At 41.3% G+C, this 22,683-nt stretch overlaps 1 protein-coding gene across 1 annotated transcript in view; it reads right to left on the reverse strand.

The window, feature by feature from the left end:
* The window catches only part of LOC126253158 (gem-associated protein 5), a 413,052-nt gene extending 391,971 nt beyond the window's left edge, over positions 1–21,081 (reverse strand). The window contains exons 1-2 of the mRNA XM_049954316.1: positions 20,578–21,081; positions 20,279–20,501 (exon numbers count right to left, since the gene is read on the reverse strand). Coding sequence (XP_049810273.1) covers positions 20,279–20,501; positions 20,578–20,886 — 532 coding nt within the window. The 5' untranslated portion in view covers positions 20,887–21,081. The remainder of the gene's footprint in view (positions 1–20,278; positions 20,502–20,577) is intronic.
* Between the last annotated feature and the right edge of the window lie 1,602 nt (positions 21,082–22,683).

The following is a 22,683-nucleotide window of genomic DNA, read 5'->3' on the forward strand; positions in this document are numbered from 1 at the left end:
ATCATTAAAGTGACCAAACTACGAGGTTGTCAATCTCTCCTACCATTAACAGACAAGTCAACAAAACTAAATACCAAAGGAGGACCTAGTGTGCAAAACCAAAGGAAAGAAACCCCATCTACATTGATACTCTGCAAATCACATTTAAGTGCCTGGCAGAGGGTTCATCGAACCACCTTCACAATTCTCCATTATTCCAATCTCGTATACTGCGCAGAAAAAATTAACACCTATATCTTTCCGAGCAAGCTCTGATTTCCCTTATTTGATTATGGTGATCATTTTTCTCTACGTAGGTCAGCGTCAGCAAAATATTTTCGCATTTGGAGGAGAAAGTTGGTGATTGAAATTTCATGAGAAGTTTCTGCCGCAGCAAAAAATGCCTTTGTTTTAATGATGTCCATCCCAAATCCAGTATCATTTGAGTGACACTCTCCCCTATTTCGCGATAATACAAAATGTGCTACCCCATGATCTACTGAAGGTCAACAAAGCCAAGAAAAGGAAGAAGAAAAGGAGGGAAAGGAAGAAAGGCAGGTTAGATGCCCCACCAAGGGAGCAGCCGGGGGCCACCAAAGGCAGAAAGTGCAACGGCGGACAACCTCCCCCACTTACCAGAGGCACCCCACCTGACAACACCCAGAAAAGACTAGCGACACAAACAGGGTGAAAGAAGCACAGGAAAACAAAGGAAGAACATCAAGTCAAACATAGTACATGAGAAGGGGGCAAAAGAGCATAAGAGCAGATAGGGCGAGGGCTGGAGTGGACCACTGTGGCATCATCTGCAAACACCAAGGGTAGTCATGATCAGTTTGTGGGGTGCTCAACTGCGCGATTATCAGTCCAATCTCGCCACTTTGATGAATGATGATGAAATGATGAGGACAACACAAACACCCAATCATCTCGAGGTAGATGAAAATCCCTGACCCCCCCGGGAATCGAACCCAAGACTCCATGCTCGGGAAGCAAGAACGCAACCGCGAGACCATGAGCTGCGGATGCATGTCAGGAAGATTATAAGTCTGGCACAAAAATCAGAACTTCATGGCATAATACTGATCGATGGTCCAATGTCGGAAACTGATTGTGAGGAAGTTTGCCAATAGTTAATTTAGTCAGTCCGTCAGTGATTTTGTTCCCCGGGACCACAATGTGACCTGGGGTCCAGACAAAGACTACTGAGCGTACACATTGTTTGAGGGCAACAAGGGAATCCAGGAAAATCAGGACCAAGGGATGGAAAGGGTAATACTGGTCAAGAGTTTGTAAACTGCTCAAAGTGTTACTACAGATAAGGACGGAGTCAACAGTGCAGGAATGGATACGCTCAAGAGCACGAGAGAGGGTTACCAATTCCGCAGTGAAAACACTGCAGCCATAGGGCAAGGAGTGGAGTTAATTAAATCCCTCATGAATGTAGGCAAAGCCGACGAGACCAGCACACATCAAGCCATCAGTATAGACTACTACTGAATCCCAGAATGCACTGGGAATGGAGAAGAACTGGCAGTGGAGGGCTGCAGGATGAGCAGAATCTTTTGAACGTTATCATATGTCAAGACAGATCTGTGGATGGGGGATGCACTACGTAGGTATACGTGAGTGGGCAAGATGAAGAGATGTTAGAGGGGAAATCTGGAGTTCAGAAAAAAAGGGTCCAGATGCAGATGGCGATTGTAACTCCATACCTTGGCTGCCATTGTCAGAATTAGATTTCTGTATCTCAAAAGAGGAGATGGTAGTTTGGGTGCTCTGGGAAGAAGTTTATGTGTAACACATACGTGATTAACTGTTGTTGGTGCGGAACCTGCAACTAAAGGCACCAGTTGCCAGTCATACGTCACAAAGGTGTATCGGATCTAGTATTTGTAAAGTCATAGGTGATGCCAAGCCATATGTGAGACTCCCATAATCTTGATGGCACTGGACCAATGCTGTGTAGAGCCATATCAGAGTAGAGTGGTCTGCACCCCAGTTGGTGTTGCCAAGGCATCAAAGAGCATTGAGATGTGACCAACATGTCCACTTTACCAGACAAAGATGGAGAAGCCATGTCAACCACACATCCAAGACCAATCCCAAAAGGTGGTAAGAGTCCACCATGTTGAGGGATTGGCTGTCAAGGTTGAGATGTGGATGGGGATGGACTGGACAGTGAAGACAAAAATACATAATGCAGGTCTTGGAAGCCAAAAAATGGAAGTCAAGAGTTAGAGCCTGAGATTACACTTGGTACATTACTACCTGCAGTCTACGTTCAGCAATGCCTATTGTAGATGAACAAAAATAAATGCAAAACTCATCAGCATACAAAAAGGTGGACAACATAGGCCCCCACAGTCATCAGCAGACCATTGACAGTCACTTGAATGAGAGGGGCACTCAAAACAGAACCCCGCAGAACCCCACTCTCCAATAGATGGAAGTTGCTATGGAAGGCACCATCCTGTACCTGAAAAGTGCAGAATGAAAGGAAGTTCTAGAGAAAAATCAAGACCGGCCACCAGTCACTCATGTAAGTTGGCAAGGATGTGCTGGCGTCATGTGGTACCATAACCTTATACAGCTCAAACAACACTGTGTTGCTGCCGGACAAATGCCATTCGGATAGCAGACTCTAGGGTGGATTAAATTATCTGCAGTGGAGCTGCCTCAGTGAAAACCACCCTGAGTCGGAACCAAAAGATTCTGGAATTCAAGGATCCAATACAACCTTTGACACATCATACATTCAAGTAACTTTCAAAGGACATTGGTTAAACTACTCGGATGATAGCTATCCATCTGACAAAGTAGTTTACCCGATTTTGAAACTCAAATAATGACACTTTCTCTCCACTGGGAAGGAAATCCCCCCCTGCTCCAGACACGGATGAAATGGGCAAGTACACAAAATTGACTAGTCACCAAAATCTGTTGAAGCATTTGGTTTTGTACCTGATCTGGTGCAACAGTTTGCACCTGGTATGGTCCAGGAGCCAAGTCAGGGTGGACAGCAAGGGCAATGGCGAATTCCCACTCGCAAATTGTGTATTGTAAGGCTCCCGGTGGCGGGGAATGCAAGATAAAGGGAGTCTGTCTAGAAGGTGTTTGAGAAGACAGAATGTGGGAGAATAGTGGACGACACTGAGGCCTGGGTGAAATGCCAAGCAAAATGCTCAGCGGTAAAATCCAGGCTGGTGAGAATAACACCATTCAGGGAAATTCTTGGGACACCAGTAAGAGAGCGGCGGCCAAAAATGCGCCTGATCTTTGCCGATGTCTGCAAAGAGGGAGTGTGTGGCACTATGACAGCGACATATTGTTCTCAACAAATCGATTTCTGGCGTTTAAGAAGGTAACGGGCCCGGGCATGAGGCTGTTTAAAGGCCAGGAGATGTTCGAGAGATGGATGCCGTTTGGAGCCTTGAAGGGCACTAGGGTGCTCTTTTGATAGGTGCAGCAATTTGGGGGTACCACCCAGGGACACTCTTCCATCGGGGAGAACCCGAGGAAAAAGGAATCGCCAAAGCAGCTGCCAAACAGATGGCGTCAGTCAAACTCCATATGCAGTCATCAATGTTGTCGTGTGGTGGAGCGGTTGAGATGTCAGCCAAGGAAAAGGCTTCACAAACCACATTAGTAAAGGCCCACCTGGGAGGACATCCAGGCTAGTGATGCCGAAGGGAAGATAAGACAATCAAAAAATTATCACTGTCGCAAAAATTGTCACGAACTCCCCACTGAATGGAGGGAAGGAATCCTTGGCTACAGATGGAAGTTCAACTGGCTGAGAAAGTTCCATGTGCCACACTAAAGTGTTGTGGACTCCAATGTTGAGGAGGCAGGTTATCAACAATCCTGCCCTAGTCAGTCATCACAGTACCACCCCACAAAGGGTTGTTGACATTAAAATCTCCAAGGAAAAGGAAGGGAGAGGGAGTTGTAAAATGAGGGGCAAGAAAAGAAGAGCAGGAAGTGTAGGAGGCCAGTCGGGGGGGGGGGGGGGGGGGTGAGTTGTACATGCGGACCAACATAAAGACAACATCAGAAGCTCCCAAATGCCCAATACAGTGCCAGCAGAAGACTTGGAAACCACAAACAATTGGCAAATGAGTATCCACAAACCAAGGTTCCTGCAACACAACAGTAGCTACAGAGTAGATAGGAAGAAGAGATTGATTGAAGGAGAGTCGTACAAGACGCCAGATAGATCCTAATTGACAGGGTGGGGGTGAAACCCTTGAGGCGTTATGTGGTTGGCAGGAGGAGGAGGGGAATTTGTTCCAAAAGACTTAAGGATCTTCTGTTTCGGAGGACAAGAAGAGGTACAGTTGGGACAATAAGAGAGCAAGTCGCAGCAATATCAGGACCTGTAAGATAACAAGCAGCCTTGAGGCCCACAGAACATGAGTCTCACATCCAACTCGAAGTAAGAGGCTTCTTGTGTCTGAGACACCAGGGAGGGAGGTTCCTAGAGTGAGTCCCATACCCAGCAGGTACCAGATCAGAGAATATCTTCTCCAGCTGAGGAGAAGGAGCAGTTCTTGAAGAGGAGGAAATGGGGAACCATTAGGGAGAAGGAAAGAGAAGGGAAGGGAAGATAGACAGGAGGGACGTAAGGAAGGTCCAGGAGGAGGGAAGTATGCAACAAAAGCAAAGATACACATTAAAGATACTGGCTGGAGATGGTCAAATTTCTCTTGGGCCTCAGAGTAGGATAGACGATCAAGAGTTTTGAATTCATGATTCCTCTTTTCCTTTTTTTATAGAGTGGGCAATCTGGTGAGCGAGGAGAATGTGGGCCAAAACAGTTCACACAATTGGGCAGTTGGGTGCAAGGAGTCCACACATGAAGCGGGTGTCTGCTAATAGGATTCACCTCACATTGCAAATACGTGTGACCACAATGGAGACACTGGAAACAACACATGGGAGATGGGATACAGGGTTTCACGTTACAACAGTAAATCATAACACGTTCTGGAACGGTATCAACATCAAAAGCCAAAATGAAAACAGTGGAATAAACTTGATTGTCCTTAGGACCACTCTGGACAGGCCACACAACACGAACGTCTCACTGTTCCAGGGAAGTCCTGAGTTCCTCGTCAGGCTGAAGAAGGAGATCCCTGTGAAAAATAATGTCCTGAGTCACATTTAAAGACTAATGAGGAGTAATGTTCACAGGGATGTCTGTAAGTGCTAAAAGAAAGTCAACTGACTGGCAGAAGTTTTAATCAGTAGGGAACCAGATCACATCTTGCTAAGTGAGTCAATTTCACCAAAATTATATTCTCTGTATATCCGTTTTTTCTGACTTTCTGAGCTTATCTGCAATAGGTTCTACAAAAAAAAAAAAATAAAATAAAAAAATAAAAAAAGGTGCGGATTGGTAGTGGCAAAAGTTTCCCAATCTGTCTTAGAACAAAGCAAGTAATGTGGAAATGGTTTCGTCCCAAACAGCAGGCCTGGCACTCCTCCCAGGGGGTGGTCAGGGAGGGGGAATGCTGAGTAAACAGAAGTAGGAGCAGAGAGAGAACCGTTCCCACCTCAAGAGATGGCTGCAGAAGAGCAGCCAGAAGTACAGAGATTAGTACACTTCATTTGCAGAGTGTCCACCCTAATACACCCACTCTGATCAGGGGTTCACCCTGTGGGCACCACCCAGCTGCGGCAAGGGTCACTTGGCATGGTGGCCTTTGCCAAGAGTTCTGATGCCCAAAAAAGACCAGCAACCCTTCCTAGGCATACAGGGGACAGTGACACCTCAGGCACCAGAAGTATGATTCCTTTGTTGTCAGGAGGCTCAGCCAGAGGGGGACATAACCCACCACACAGACTGGCTACATGTGCTGGCAACCTTGCAGGGAGGGGGAGGAGAGGGGGCTACAGCAGGGTAGGGAGGGGGCAAGGAGGAGGGCTCATATGACAGTATCAGAATTTAGAAAGGGAAGTCAAAGCCCAAGGGGGAGGAGTGAAAATATGAGAGACAAGCCAAAAAGGCATAGTGGAACTGAGGGAGTAGCCAGGTCATCATAACAGGAGGAAGAAAGAGCGGGGTCGAAGGCAGGGAGGGAGGGTAGCAGGGATGGACGGTCACAGAAAGGTGAGGAGTTGGGATGGGAAGGAAATGCAGTCCAGGAGAGAAGAAAGGCTGCAATAGCTCGCCCAGTGCATGCAATATATGCACCCACAAAAGAGCTGGGGGAGCTAACACATGGTAATCATGAAGATTCATAATCTAAGGAACATACATGCTCAGAATTATTTACTCAGTTGCAAAACGCAAGTACAAATGCGTCAAGAACAGTTGACGAGAACAAAGTCTTTCACGACAGCACTGTCGCATAAAACATTTTCGAACTTCTTGCCACATCAATTCAGAGTAAAATCTCAAGCTTTCATTTTTGCCAGCAACAATTGACTGTCAAAACTGCTGTTGTGGTAACGTAGCCAACAGACAGCTCCCAATTGGTCGGTAATTATGCAATGCTGTCGCTGATGGTGTCAACGTCTGTGCTGCTGGTGCCACCACTCCAGCCATCGCGTAAACATTGTGATTAATATCTCTGGCTCTTCTCTGCACTGAGAGCTCGCTTCCATACACCGCTGAGATTATACCCACTGCCACAGTTGGAGATCTTCTCACATATTCTTACTTCTGAAGCCTCTCTAACTACAGAATCCCAGTATGTAGAAGCCTGGGACAAAACTAATCTTAGCCCACCCGGTTAGCCATGTGGTCTAACACTGCTTTCCGGACGGAAAGGCGTGCCAGTCCTCGGCATGAATCTGCCCAGCGGATTAGTGTTGAGGTCTGGTGTGCTGGCCAGTCTGTGGATGGTTTTTAAGGCGCTTTTTTATCTGCCTCACAGAATGCAGGCTGGTTCCCCTTATTTTGCCTCAGTTACACTATGTCAGCGATTGTTGGGCAAACACTGTCTCCACATACACGTACACCATAATTACTCTACCACGTAAACATTTGGGGTTACACTCGTCTGGTGTGAGACGTTCCTGGGAAGGGTCCACTGGGGGCCAAACTACACAATAACCCTGGGTTCGGTGTGGGGCGGCGGTGGGGTGAGTGGACTGCTGTAGCCTATTGTGGGGCTGTGAACCACTGAGGGCTAATATGACGGTGACGAAGCCTCTCTGTCATTTCTAGGTCCCCAGTTCAGTTGGTTCAGTACAATACTAATCTTCAAACTTGTTGCTATTTCATTCACACTTAAGCGTCTGTTCTCCTTTACAAGCTCCTTTACTAATGCAATGTTCTCATCCGTCGCTACACGGTGAGCCTTCCCCGTTCTTGGGGCAGCCTCCACAGAAGTTACATGGCTTTTAAACTTCCTATACCACTCATACATTTAGAGCAATGATAAGCATGATTCACGATACTGCACCATCATTCTGCGAAAAATTTTGATTGGTTTAACATCTCCACTAGACAAAAATGCATACTGCTCAATTACAGTGCATGTAGACAGTGGGCTGGCCATCTTGTTTGGATGCTGCTGCCTTTTCCTGTGTTGTAACATTACTCTGCCACCTATGTGTCACTTTCTGAACCTCAAGAAACACTAATACCACCTACCAACTCTACTGCACAACTCTTCAAAATTTCGTGGATGTTTAAAGATTTTTCACTTGAATTACCATAATAAAATACTATATGACGAAACCAAAATTTTGTCCTAGGCTTCCACAAACTGGGATTCTGTAATTAAAGAGGCAGCAGGAATAAGAATGTGTGAGATCTTCAGCCTTGGCAGTGGATATAATCTCAGCGGTGCATGGAAGCAGCTCTAAATGCAGAGAAGAGCCAGAGACATTTGTCGCAATGTTTATGCTACAACTGGAGCAGTGGCGCCAACAGCACAGACACTGACACCACATGCAGTAACACTGCGTAATAATCGACCAATCAGAAACTGCCTATGGGCTATATAATGCCACCACACCAGCCATTTTGACAGTCAGTTGCTCCTGTTGAAGACAATGGAGATAATCATCAAAAGCTCAAGGTTTTATCCTAAATTGACGTGGAAAGAAGTCCAAAAAATTTTTTATACGAGAAAAGTTGATACTGATGCACACTGGTAATTGTGTTGAGAACCAAACGCTAGTGCACTGTATTCATTGCTTCAACATGGTAATGATCTGTAACTTGTGAACTGCTGCTGGAGGGTCAGAAGAGAGAGTGAATTTATCCATATATAAATAACACTGAAATGGCCTCCTAACAGTGAATGAAATACTTCCGATGGCAACAGCTCTTCATAATACTGAAAACAAAACCTTGAGGGACTCCATTCTCTTGTCTGAACAGTTCCAACCGATTTCTCCATACTGACAGCGGAAGAAAACTGCAAGAGAAAGGGTCATAATGAATGTGCATAAATATTCTCAAAAGCTCATTGGTGGAACACTGACAAAATACACCTCCATGTATTACTGCACACCTTTTCAAGACTGAAATAGATCCTAATGGGTTGTTGCTTGCATAGGAAAGTTGAATAGCTCCCTTCAACAATATCAAGGTATCAGCTGTAGAAGGATATACCCTGAAATAAAAACTGAAAGTGACTTAGGAACTGCCTGCACATGAAAGAACAAAGTGGTACACAATCGGTGCCACAGGCCTACTGACAAACTGGGATGAACATTGCAACAAGCACTAGGGGCACTAAAGGATTCCCTTGGACAGTTGGTTGAGTTTCCTTTATTCCAAATACAAATGAATAGGGTAAGGAGGGTATTTATAGTTGTCCTTGTGAAGCACCATTAAGGGCACATCAAATTTTCTCATGACCAGGTGTTGTGTCACAAGCCACAGATAGTGCCTAATGCAGCTGTCACACGGATAAGGGACTGTTGTAAGGTTTCTTGGTAATGGAACTCGTGGAGATTAGTGGTGGTAACCCCTTGTGCAATGCTCTCTGGCTGGTCTGGAAATAATTTCTCATTAAGCCAGTGAGAAACTCCCACATTAGTCATAAACCATCGAACATCTCCCATAGTAATGTAATCTTTTTAGTAAAATGTATGAAGTTCAGGAATCATTTCACAATATCTTCTTGCTCTCCTTAATAATTAAGGAAAGCAAGTTAGAGTAATTAAAGACTCTATGACACATTTTTAAGAATAGTTCACAAAAAGATTACTTGGGATGAAATTTATAATGAACCAAATGCTAACACAAAATTTAATCTATTCTACGATAAATTCCTATCATCATTTGCAAATAGCTTTCTGCATAACATAATCAGGAAGAATTAAACAGCTATGTAAAAAACCATGAATCACTAGAGGGATTAAGATGTCTTGTGAAAAAAAGAGGAATTGTATAGATTGCAAGAACAAGTAGGAGATCCTGCAGTAGTTGCGCACTACAAAAACAACTCAAAATTACTAAGAAAAGTTATTAAAAAATCAAGGAACTTGCACATGATGTCAGAAATCAGTAATTCCAACAGGCTTAAGGCATTATGGAATGTAGTGATTTGAGAGAGAGGACAACCAGCCATAGAATAGGATAACATCACTACTGAACTGAATGGAGGGGCTATAAATGATGAGCCACACATAGCAAATATATTAAATGGTCATTTCTTAATATAGGACAAATAGTTCAGCACAAAACTCACACAGCATGTTGAAAAATTAACTCTCATAAAATTTAGTAATATAAATGTAACATCAACATTTCCTTCAGAAATTAAGAAAATTATATACTGTCTCAAAAATAAAAATGTGTCTGGCTTAGATGGTGTTTCCAATGGAGTACTGTCCGCCCACAGTAGCAGAGTGGTCAGCGCGACAAAATATCAATCCTAAGGGCCCGGGTTTGATTCCCGGCTGGGTCAGACATTTTCTCTGCTCAGGGACTGGGTGTTGTGTTGTCCTAATCATCATCATTTCATACCCATTGACGCGCAAGTCACCAAAGTGGCGTCAAATCGAAAGACTTGCACTTGGCGAACGGTCTACCTCAAAGTGCCAATTGTTATATGCTGCAAGCTATCTAAGACATTAGACTGTGTGAATCACAGTATTCTCATACATAAATTGTAGTTTTATGGGATTGATGGTATAGACAATCAATGGATAATGTCTTATTTAACCAAAAGAATGCAGAATGTTGTACGTAGTAGTTCAACCAATATAGTACGGGGACGTATTTCTGGCTAGAGAGAAATTAATCTTAGATCTGCTTTGTTCCTCACAGATTTAAACTATCTTCCATCTTATAAACAACAAGCAGAAATAGTTCTTTTTGCAGATGACACTAGTATTGTAATCAATCCAAATATACGTACAAAAACAGAAATAATGGTAAACAATGTTCTTAAAAGTGTCACTGACTGGTCCTCTGCGAATGGTTGCATCCTCAATTACAAAAAAATGCAGAATATTTAGTTCCACATATCTAGGGCTACTACAGCAATGATAAGTGTAACACATGGCGAGGAAATAATAAACAGGGCAGAAGCTTCAAAACTGATGTGTGTCCTTAATGATGAGAATTTAAACCAGAAAAAGCACAATTTTGAAACTCCTAAAACAACTTACTTCAACCACATTAGCACATAGAACTCATTGCAAATCTCGGGGAGAGAGAAATCAGTAAGTTGACAAATTTTCATTCATTAATGTCATATGGGATAATGTCCTGGATTAAGAATAGATGTCTTTATGTTACCAAGGTACCATGTAAGAGCAAAACCAGTTTAGTCTCAGCTTAATTAAACAATGACAAAATAAACTTACTTTATATGAGCTAAGTCACTGTTTAATCAAAAAAATAATGTAAAAAATTTTCGTTATATCACTCTGTTGTCACGTACAATGTTACCCACTGTAACGATCAACTCAAAGCATTAAACAGCACAGTTGCAAGAGATCCTAACCAACTGCTTATTAAATTGCTAATTATCTTGTAAGCAAACACCTCACTGTAGGAATGTGCTGCCATCTCAGAAAGTGGATCATTTACTTGACAGATCGTAAAATTTTTCTCAGCTAGTTTGTGGTTTATTTTATAATACTGCTGCTCACTTGAATGTACAACAGCACAACATCTCACTGTGTAGGCTGAAGGAATAAAATTAAAAAAAAAAAAAAAAAAAAAAAAAACAATGGAATGGTATAGACAATGTTGTTTGTGATTGGCACACTTTATACATAAGTGTGCCTTCTTGAGGGTTAAGAAAGAAAGCCTTCACCGCTCAAAAATGTGCCATAAGAATATGTGGTGCTCACCCACAATCATATTGTACAAATCCGTTTAAAGTATTAGACATTCTGATTACTGCTTCAGATTATATTTCTTCCCTCATGTATTTTGTTGTAAATAATACACTACAGTTCATACAGAACACCAATGCACATAATTACAATGCCAGAAGGAAAAAAAAATTTCATTACTCCACATTAAGGTTGTCTTTGGCACAAAAAGGGGGTGCACAATGGTGAAACCAATTTCTGATAACCTCTTTGGAGGACACGGTGTTCTCTGCAACTACCTTGATTTTGGAATGGATGCATCAGCAATTATTGGATCACGGTCATGATGTGATCCACCCATCCTGTCACTGAGGTGTGTAAATGCAGCCAACTGGATAAATAGTGACCAGTTTGTGTTACTCAGCATACAAAGTGAGGGCTTCCTTACAAGCACTGCTCAATAAGCTAAATTTATTAAAATGGTGATACAGAGTGCCAATAAACAACCACTTTCTGCAGAGCACTGTCTCTACAGGTGGAGGAGAATATTGAGAGGAAAATGATAAGGATCTATACAATTGCTCATGTAGCCCCATCCACAAAGATAATCTTTCTGAAGGTGTAAGATTCCCCAACAGTTTGCTCATGGGGTCGATGAAAGAGTGCCTCAGCGCACGTAATATGCATTAGAAAGTCCCCAGAAAGGAAGAACGAATGGAGCATCTGTGCAATAAAAATTAGTGACTGTACATATTCTTGCTCCGTAAGATGTACACATTGCTGAAATAACTGTAGCAAGGCACTGAGAGGGGCAAGAAGCAGTATTCATTCTTGAGAAAATGTTTATATTATCTTAAAAAGATATTCTTTCTGTGAATGCTGTTAAGTGGTGTCAGGCTCATTTTTCCATGTGTCTCTCATAGGCACAGATGTCTTCTCTGTGTTAGGAGTTAAAGTTCCTCCACATGAATCTTGGCCACATTTAGATTCAACTGAAGTAAGTGAGTCATTTTATTGCAGAGGCTTTTCTACGTACACCCTCTCATCTTGCTGCCAATACTGTAAGCACATACCAGGCCACACCATCTGCAGCTTCTGTACAGATGATATTTTGCATTCCTTTGACAGTATTGACGGAACATGTTCCATTTTGTCAGCAAGGTTTTTCTAAGTATGCTCCCTCATCTTGTTGCCAATATGTAAGCATACAGCATGCTACATTGTCCACTGCTTTTAAGAGATCTTCCAAAGTCCTTTGACAGCACTAGCAAACATGTTCTGATGGCTTTTGAATCACCTCTTTCTTTCTAGTTCTTGATTGAGCTTTAGCTACAGAGCATTGGTGGTGTGTATTTTGGTGTTCTTTGGATGGACCACCCCTTTTTGTTTCGTACTGTCACTAGTAGCTTCCCATGTGTTCCACTCCTTGCTGCAGCTAGTTAGATGGGTATTGGAATGAAGGCAATAATGTAAAAAGTTCACAGTGATGAACATGTATTTGCACTTGTTACTTTGTTGCATCCGGATGGCTGCATAACATTTTGTCCCAGGCTACACTACCACTGACATGAAAGGTAGAGAGAGGGTATCATGAATGGAATATCATCTAACATTTTATGCAGGTATACATGTGAGACAACTGGCTGACTAGTCTCTTGACAGTTACCCCGTTACACAGAAATTTTCACTCCATCTCTGGGATGAATAGTTCCATTAACATACTTGCTTACCCTTTTCAGTTATACATGAACTATAATTATGTTGTCAAATTCTGAGGTGGTGCGGGGAAAAAAAAAATTAAATTATTCGGTAGCTTAATCATGTGTTTCTCGGGCACTTGTTGAAAGTATTTTTGTGAAAATACTCATCTTCATTTGCTAATTTTCTTTGAATTTCTTTAATTAATGTAGTTTCAGAATATGAATCATCCTTGCAGATATTGTACACTGTAAATCATGTGGAACTTATCTTGAGGATCACTTTCTATGCAGTCATACGATTTGTCCCATTTCCACACCACTGAATATTTCAGTGTTCTGATCAACACAAAGTTCACTATTAAGGAAATGCACTATTCAAACTAAAAGATACGTACTGGCAGTACATAAAAAGGAAATATTGGAATGACAGTAAGAGAGACAGAGTGAAGTCAGCAATAATGATTTAATGACATGAAAGCTCTAGATTGATACTGAGTCCAATTCTCTCTCCCAGCTGCCCAGAGGTTTGCAAACACACTTTCAGGCTGTTGGGTAGAGACAAGTTTAACTTTGAAATTGAAATAAGGATATGAATAGCACTTCTTCACACCCATTAAATACTGTACCTACCACTTTTCACAACCTGTGAAATTTAAACAGGTTTGTGTGCATTACTGTGATTTGTGCCTACATATCTGGTGATTTTCTTTACAGTATGTTTACTGTAAGGAAGGCAATGGCAAAAGAACTCCACTAGGACCTTGCCTAGTACGACGGTGCGGGCCTCCCGCATCGTTCCCCTACGCTCTGTCAAAGAGTATGGGACTTCATCATCAAGTTTACTTCCACACAAATAAATAGCTGAACAAATGTTTACAAGCTAGATTCAAATAATTTACCCTTTAAGTAAAATGGAATGCAAACTACTGCTAAAATTTGGCAATGTTTCTTTCTTTTTCATGTACCCCTAAGGGAACTTTTTCACTCAACTTTATACCCCAAACAATATATCAGCTAAACTAGTAATGCATTAACTGCATCTGGAACAATTTAATCCACAGCAATTTATTAATCAATTGCAAATTATGAAAAGAAGAAATAGTGTATGTTCAGTACATAAGTAAATGAACATGTCTGATCTGGCTTACTCCCTGAAATGTCATCACAGCCCCCCCCCCCCCCCCCCCCCCCCGCAGCGGCACAGGTATCCTTTGGGGTATGTGTACTCCAACCCTGTATCACTGCTGTAGTTTAACATATGGAAGTAGTACAGACTGTGTTCATTCATAAGAAATGAGTAATAATCCAACCATATGCACTGACTGGAAATAATATGTTATTCCCATAGACTGGTTTTGCTCAAATAAAAAATGAGTAACTCAACTTTTTCATTAAACTAGAAGCAAATGAGCTGACTGTTTTCCAACAAACGACTGAACAACTTTTTGTTTCACTGTTCCTATCATTATTTAATCTAACCTGGCAAAATAAGTGAATCACACAAAATATACTGACATATTGTATAGTTCAACATATGGTATTCATCTAACATTTTACACTCGAGAGCAGTTCTGATTGCTTCAGTTTATGATTCTGCAAGTGATAATTCAATTCTAGAGGCATCTGACAGATCTTAAACTTATACAAATGCATTCTCAATATATATAGGGTGGAGAAAATTGTGTCACAAAATTTTACCTTGGATAGCTGATACCATTAGGAACCAAAATTACTAATGCTGTGTAGGTCGACAATGCACAAATTTTAAACTACGGAAACTTGGCGCCACACGCTCTGATTGGCCACGGGATTGCCCTGTTGCTGGATGCTCTTCACAACGCATGACTGGGAATGCTTTACCTGCCAGAGATCACGATGTATCCAAGGCGGCCCACAAGCTCATTACTGGCGCGCCAGCCTTCCACTCTGACGGCAAATCCATCAGGATCCTGACACATTCACTACAGTTTCATGATGAGATGTACAGGGACAAACCCGTCGACAGCTGTTAGACAGCATACAGGAAGTATTTTATAAATTGTGCTGGTCCTGAAATGGACCTTTTCTGTAGCTAGGACATTGTTTACTTAAAGCAGTTGCTTGAACTGGTGACCCTCTGATGTGAAAAGCTTGGTAACATCGAACGGTGTTTTGCCGAACTCTTTCAAAGATTCCTGGAATTGCCCTGATGTGCTTGGCGGCATGTTAAACACGATCCATTAATTCCTGTTTGTTTCTAGGAGGTTCACGTCTGGGTGGGTGAATCGAACCTTGAAGAATCCCCACAGGAAAAACGCTGGTGGCTTGAGATCTGGCGATCGCGAGGGCTATGTCCTACGAGCACCTCTGCCAATTACTCAGCCGTCGAAGAGTTCATTTAAATATCTGCAAACAGCATGACTTATGTGCGGGCGCAACATCATGCTGCAACCACATGCGTAGCCGTATGTCCAGGGGAACCTCTTCCAGAAGGCCAGGTAGTTTCTTGCAAAAAAGTAAAGGTAATTTGCCCCCACAAGTTGAGGAAGTAGACGGACCAGTCCAATCAGATTGTCACCAACAATCCATGCCCAAATGTTGAGCAAATATCATTCCTGGTGTCCATGGACATATATGACGTGAGGATGTACCCCTGCCCAGTAATGAACATTTCGAGTGTTGTATGGAAGGTGCACTCGTCGGTAAACAACACAATGGCGGGGAAGTTGGGATCTCGTGCAACACGTCGCAGAAGACACCAGCAAATGTTCATAGTCCGCCACAGGATTTAGGTCTTGGACAGGGTGGAAACTAAATGGATGCTGACCATCTCGCTCAAAACCGCCAAGACTAACCAATGAGTGAACCCCATCTCATGTTCAACCACTGGAGTACTTGTCGTAGGTGCTTCCTCGAAGCCCTTGAGAACAGTCTCTTCAAATGTAGCATCCTGTCATGTTTGAGGTCTTCCAGCACCACCATATCCCCCTAATGAGCCTGTTTCGCCAAGTCGTTGGTGAACTGCTGTAAACGTTTGCAGGTGGTGTCTTGCTGGGTACCATTCCTCATACAACTGTCAAGCTTCATGCACATTACTGTTGGCTAGTCCATAAACAAAAGCCGTATCTCGTCGTTCTTCAAACAAATACTGTGCCGCCATGCTTACTGTATGACTAAATCACAGGTGATGTGTGCATGCTCCGAAGTGAAGCTTATGCATGAATGCCTCCGACATGAGGAGGAGACGAACAGCAAGACCTATTCGACACGTGTGCGTATCATGTTGGGGCAGTAGCGGGGCAAGGGACGTTTCTACGTGTGAACTGATAACCATAGCACTGCCCGTCAACCAACAAACGGCAACAGGGCAATTCCACAGCCAAATCGTAGCATGTGGCGCCAAGTTTCCATAGTTTAAAAATGGTGCATTGTCAATCTACACAACTTTAGTAATTTTGGTTCCTAGTGGCATCAGCTATCCAGGGTTAAAATTTCACGACAATTTTTTTCCACCCTGTCTAAGAATTAACCTTCTAGAACGTTTGTTCTTTCTTTTTCTTTAGAATGATTATCCTTTACTACAGACTTATTCTGTCATTACTGATATGTTTAATAAATGTTTTATTATAGTCTACAGTTGCATTTTTTGTACAATGATAAGTTTTGTTCAGTTACAGAACATCTTTGGATTAATAGTAGTTGCAGCACAACCAGCAATTTCAGATTTTTTTATTTTTATTACAGTTTCTATGAGCCACACTGTATACAACCCTCAAAACAGACTGGTAACTGTGCAACTTCTACTGATCCAATGTCGTCCTGTGGCCATACCAAATCAACTGACAATGTGGATAAAATGAGACAGTACTCCATAAAAAAGGATATTTTAATAATCAAATTGTTACAGGTTTTTCCACTCAACAGTATGTGCAGCTTTCATCAGCAGTTTAGTCTTTAACTACTGACAACTATGGAGGAGTAGAAAATCGAGGACTCTTAGATGGCAGTTTCAACTGACCTATCAAAAGAATTTTGAGCAATTTTGGAAATAAAAATCAAGTTGAGCACAGCCCTGCATACCTGCAAAGATGTTGATCAGTTCAGGAATGACCCACACCCAGCTAAAGCTACCCAAATTCCTCGGGGAACTGACCATTCAGAACTACACTGGTGTCCAAAATTAAAGCAACAAACCACTATTTTCCCATCCTGTGTCTAATTCATGACATAATCATACAAAATGTCAACATATGTCTGTATGATCATGTTGTGCATGGAAGATGGCATTCTGGTCAACAGACAACCACGCCAAAAATGTCAGGGCACCTGTCAAGCATTACAGTGTTTGCCAGGTAGTCCCATATCCACAATCGCTGTAGCCCAATAGCTTAATGTGAATCGTTCTGTTGATTTTGGATGTGGCGACCCTTTATAGAGATCGAAACTGTCCTGAAGACAAGGGCTGGGCTGATCATGTGTAACATCAGGAAGAGAGACCCATTATTTGGCTGTAAGGTACCGCCTTAGTACTGAATCTCGTTGCATCCACTGGATGCGTTTAAGTGCGGCAAACAGTGTACAGAAGGCTTCAGCAGAGTTGGCTTTATTGTTGGACGTTTGTTTCTTCACAGAAGAGAACATCTCGAGTGGTGCCATCAACATGCTACCTGGACAGTTGAACAATATGCCAATGGCCTTTTCACAGATGAGTCCCATTTTGGGCAGGACAGTGGTTCTCGATGGATTCGTATATGGAGAGAATGTGGAAAATGAATTCGGAACCCAACCATTGTGTAAAGAGACTGGTATCTAGGATGATCCCTAATGGTGTGGGCAGTGATTATGTTCACCATTCAAACACCTCTTCATGAAATTGTATGGTTAAGTCGGCAAAGTTTAACTGCTGTCAGGTATCGTAATGATATCTTGGGACCTCACACGCAATTCTTGGGAGGAGCTGTAGGCAAAGACTTCATAATGCTGAGGATAATGCTCGACCTCATAGAGAGCAGGTGGTTGATGTTTTCCTGGAAACGGAATATATTGCATGCATGGCTTGGACTGCTTACTCTCTTGGTCTGAATCCCACTGAGCATGTCTGGGATGCACGAGGGACATGGGTTGCATCACGTCAGCACCCACCAAACCCTCTCCAAGACCTGCAAGTAGTGCTGCAGGAAGAATGGGCATTATTAGTTCAACATGAGATCGAAGGCATCATTCACAGCAGGCCCCATCATTTGTCAAGTGTGTATTACTGCCAGAGGTGGTCACACTCCACACTGAATGCATTAACCAGTTGTCAGAAAGTGTACGTAAATCCGTTACATTAGGAAAAAATGAAAAAAAAACTTTTGTCTCCCATTACACATGTTGCAGTTGTTTACATTCTGTATTCTCTATATTATTTCTGTTTCACTATCACCTGATAATACTGTTTTGTGGAAAAATAAATGCAACCTTGCAAGATTTCGGTTTCTTCCTTTAATGTTGGACACCAGTGTATTTAGGAGGCACTTAGCTTTGTGAAATGCCTATACATTGCAAGCAATACCCACAATTGTACAAGCAACAAAACATCTGTGCAATGGTAAACGGTAAATCTTTGCATGGGCTCAGTGCTAGTATTAACACGTAATGTAATAATTGAATACCAGCAAAATAGATAACATGTGAGCAACTGAGACAAAACAGAATACAACAAAAACATAAAATAAAAATACAAATGAGAAAAACAGCAACAAAAGTGTTAGGTGCGATGTTTGGAAATTAAAGGAAAATGAAATAACATGGAAAGTCGGCAATATAAAAGAAGCAATAAAGCAAATGACCAATTAGTGGGGCTATCATCAGTGGCGTCAGACAAGGAAAATAAGAATACTGAGAGGTCAAGAAATTAATAAGAAACGGAAGGGATGTTATACATTTAAAATAAAATAAAGAAAAACTGGGGACAAATTGGTATACTGAGCAGCAGGAGTTAAAAGGACATTTTAATAATTCATTTATTGCAGGTTTCTCGATTTGACAATGCATCAAGTTCCCACTAGTAATTCTGTTGCTGACTACTCTGCACAACACTCTCTCTGAGAGAGACATCCCAATTCAGTGCTAATACATCATGTAACCTGCAGTTCCTACCTAAGTTGTAACACTACTTCAGGCTTGTGTCGAGTTATCCATGGACTTAGAGGTTGCAAGTTTGTAAATAATAAGTTTGAAATACACAGCTAAAGTGCATATTTTCTCAGATTTGTTGAGTTTGCCAGCTAACATGAAAGCGAAATGGCCACTTGTTTTGATAAGAGTAAGCTTTAGCTCAGCCTATTTGAAAAAATCTCCACTGAAATCATGTTACAGTCATCATGTTGTTTATGACATTTACCGCACATTTCAGACAACACTGGTCAAACCGAAGGACTACTATCAGATATTCCTTTTTATCCGCAGTATGCTTACTGCACACAGTGCAGTCAGACAAACAGAAATTGAGTTATGCTTTGTCCATCACCCCATTCATCTATGAAAGTCAGTAATGAACCAGAGTAATTAATGAATAATGTCTTGTAGAGCCTAAATTAAATATCATATGATGTTGAACAGTACACAAAAATGATTAACAGTGGCTTCACCCGTCTGAAATCTTGGTTTTGGTGACACACTAATCTTCAGCATAGCTCGAGGTTAAGTTTAAATGCGTTTGAGAGTTGACAAAGTATCAAACACTTCAGCTAATCCAACAATTGCGCATAATTTAGGGCATCAATGTATCCCAACAAGTGGGAACATGCCTAATGCAAGAAATATATTTAAGTGTAATTTATATCTCTGTCAACAAATTTAGTTCAAACCATTACGTGCCTATCAGAACATATGGTCTTTACACTTTCAGGGGCATTACAACACAAATCACTACCATAAACTTTACAAGTACGTATGTATTTTGTACATATCTGGAGAATCTATAAATGATGGAATTTGAAATATATTTAAAATTAACTCTTTTAGTTTTGTAGACTAAGTACAGAGTTTAAAATCTGGAACAGAAATCAGTGTCTACAAGCAACTGAATTGTCAATTGTCCACATTCTAAATATATATTTCATTTTAGTAACCTATCACTGCATTTAACTACGAAGAAAGAAAAGGGCAAATCAGAAAACTAAACTATAACTTTTCAGTAACATTGTCATGTCTTCTTGCTAGACACCAACATCAAAAGCACCTGAATAAAAGTTTTGTCAACCAACAATGCCAAGTTTTGCCTCATGAACAATTTCATTTAACATTTATATTTTTTAGCGGAAGTTCTTGCATTGACACACTAGATGACATGTGGAATATGAAAATTGTAGTAAAACAACAGACTGTATTTCCCCTACCTCTTATATCAACAACACATACTAATCCGTATTTTGTGCCTAATGCAACAATAGATTTTTCATGCCACGAACAGGAGAGGCTGGTAGGTAATAACTTTCCAGGTTTGACACAGCGTGTTGTGTTGCTTTTCAAATCCCAACAAAATAAATTCGATTCGTCGGCAGACACAACTAAATGAGGGTCAGCCGGTGACCAATCCATGCATGTTATCTTGTCAGCCATCTGGAATTCCAAACTCTCTCATTATACGGTGAAAACATGTTACACAGTGTACTATGTGTTTATAAATCTTACGTACTCCATGAGCGTTATGAGCCAAAACAACTGTACACAGGTTTGTGTCCCACATTTTAACTACCGAATCGCCGCCGACAGAAGCCAGCCAGTTTGTGTAGCTATTATTCCCAACAGACTTACAGAAAGTTATAGCATTTACTTTATCTTTATGTGCTTCACATATTATCTTACAGTCAACAGTAAGTGCTGCTGGAGTGTTAACTAAAACTATATTATTCCGAGAAGCGTAAGCAATGCGACCGGACTCCCCGCAGGATATCACGTTACTAGAATACCAATTCGGCGATGGGGGAAATATTTGTTCATCCATATCTCAAACATACAACACGAAATAAATACGTAAAAAAGTTCAATATACAAAATCGACAAGCTCTGTAACGCAAAATATCGTTCACTTCTTGCGAAATAACAGCTGTTTTTATGCAAATGGGTTAGTCACTTCAAGCCCTCAAACCACATTTTCAAAACACTTGTTAGTCGCGCAAATTGACATAGCATAGATATTAAAACACTGGATGACTGAAACAAATGAATGCATTCAAATTCGCCCGTCAGAGTTACTATCCCTAAAACCACCGCGAACCATAGAGTAAATATCTCTGGAGTCTGGAGTGAGCATTGCGTTCTGCGCATGTTGTCAAGTTGTCAACATTAATCCAGGATTGTCACGTGTTTTCGGGACTTCGCTGTGCGTGTGTGCTTCCCTCAGAGTTTGAAGTTTATCATATCAAGAGTTGTTGTTGTGTTTTCACCGTTTGTTGATAGTGTAATAGCGATGGTGAATTGCTGTTGTTGCTACGGATGCAAAGAAAAATATGTGAAAGGAGGGATAGTAACTTTTCATGGGTACTATGTTTAAAAATTTGGAGACGCATTATAATTATTGCTTGATTCTGTAGACCTATTTTTCTACGATTTTATGTCTATAAGATAGATATCACGGCTCGTACAAAAGCTTACAGACAATCGCTTCCACTCGTAAATTTGCTAGTGGAACAGAAATGGTTAGTTGTTTCAGCAAATAGTATCCTCCATGCATTTATCAGTGACTTGTCGATTATGTATATAGCTTTGAAAGACGGGAGACAGGTAAATTCAATAGAGTGGGAGTCTGTAATTGTCTTCGTATAATATGTGTGTCCAAACATTTTTGTTTACGATAGTTACAGTAGGAGACCATGTTAAGTGTGTAGGACATGGAGAATGATTATCTGTGATTTATATTTTAGTTTCTCGAAGGATGAACATGAAGTAAAGATGTGGCTCCAGAAAATAAGGAGGAGTAATTTTGTCCCCACAAAATATTCCAAAGTATGTTCAAAACACTTTGAAGAGTATGTTTAGATAGAGAAAAATTTGGACGTGTGTGGCTGAAGGTAGATGCTATACCAACTGTTTTTATTTTTCCACAGCACCTACTACCAATTTCTAAATTCAGCTTAAATACATTTTCTGCACAAATCAAATAAAAAACACAATAGTGTAGCTAATCAAAGTAGACATTCATCTTCTTTGGTGTATTTTGCCTTCAATTTATTTTCTTCACCATTTGATTAAGAAGCGTAAAATATTAGTAAACATTCCCCAAACTCTTTCATTTATGTCACTTTCCACATCCCTTAATGGTGTTATATGGGTTGACTGTTACATGACCAGCTGCATTTGCTTTACAGTACATTTATTCTCCGATAGCCTTTTTCCCCTTCTTACTCAGTCCACTATTTATTTAATAAACTGGGAGCAAGTACGTAAAATGCGTTAAATAAACACTTCAAAGCGTCACCAGTAAGAAAAATTGTGCTTTAGGTCGCAAAAACGAGAAAATAAATACGCAGAAATGAGGTCGAATCAGCAGGGATATAATCGCTAATGTGTGGCAAATTCGGTGTTTTTTGGACACTTGCAAAAGTTCTAGGGCGTACTGTCAAATCGTTTTGCAAGACCATCACGGAAAAAATATACGTCAAGCTCTGTAATACTATAAAGTGCCGTATCATACCGAAAACTACCAAAAATCGAGTGCATCTGAACTGTGACAATATCGCAAAGAAGCAGAATGCAATATCACTTGCCCTTTAAAGTTACGTAGCTGGTTTATTCCCGATAC

Source organism: Schistocerca nitens, chromosome 4, assembly GCF_023898315.1.
Source record: "Schistocerca nitens isolate TAMUIC-IGC-003100 chromosome 4, iqSchNite1.1, whole genome shotgun sequence".
Lineage (NCBI taxonomy): Eukaryota > Metazoa > Arthropoda > Insecta > Orthoptera > Acrididae > Schistocerca > Schistocerca nitens.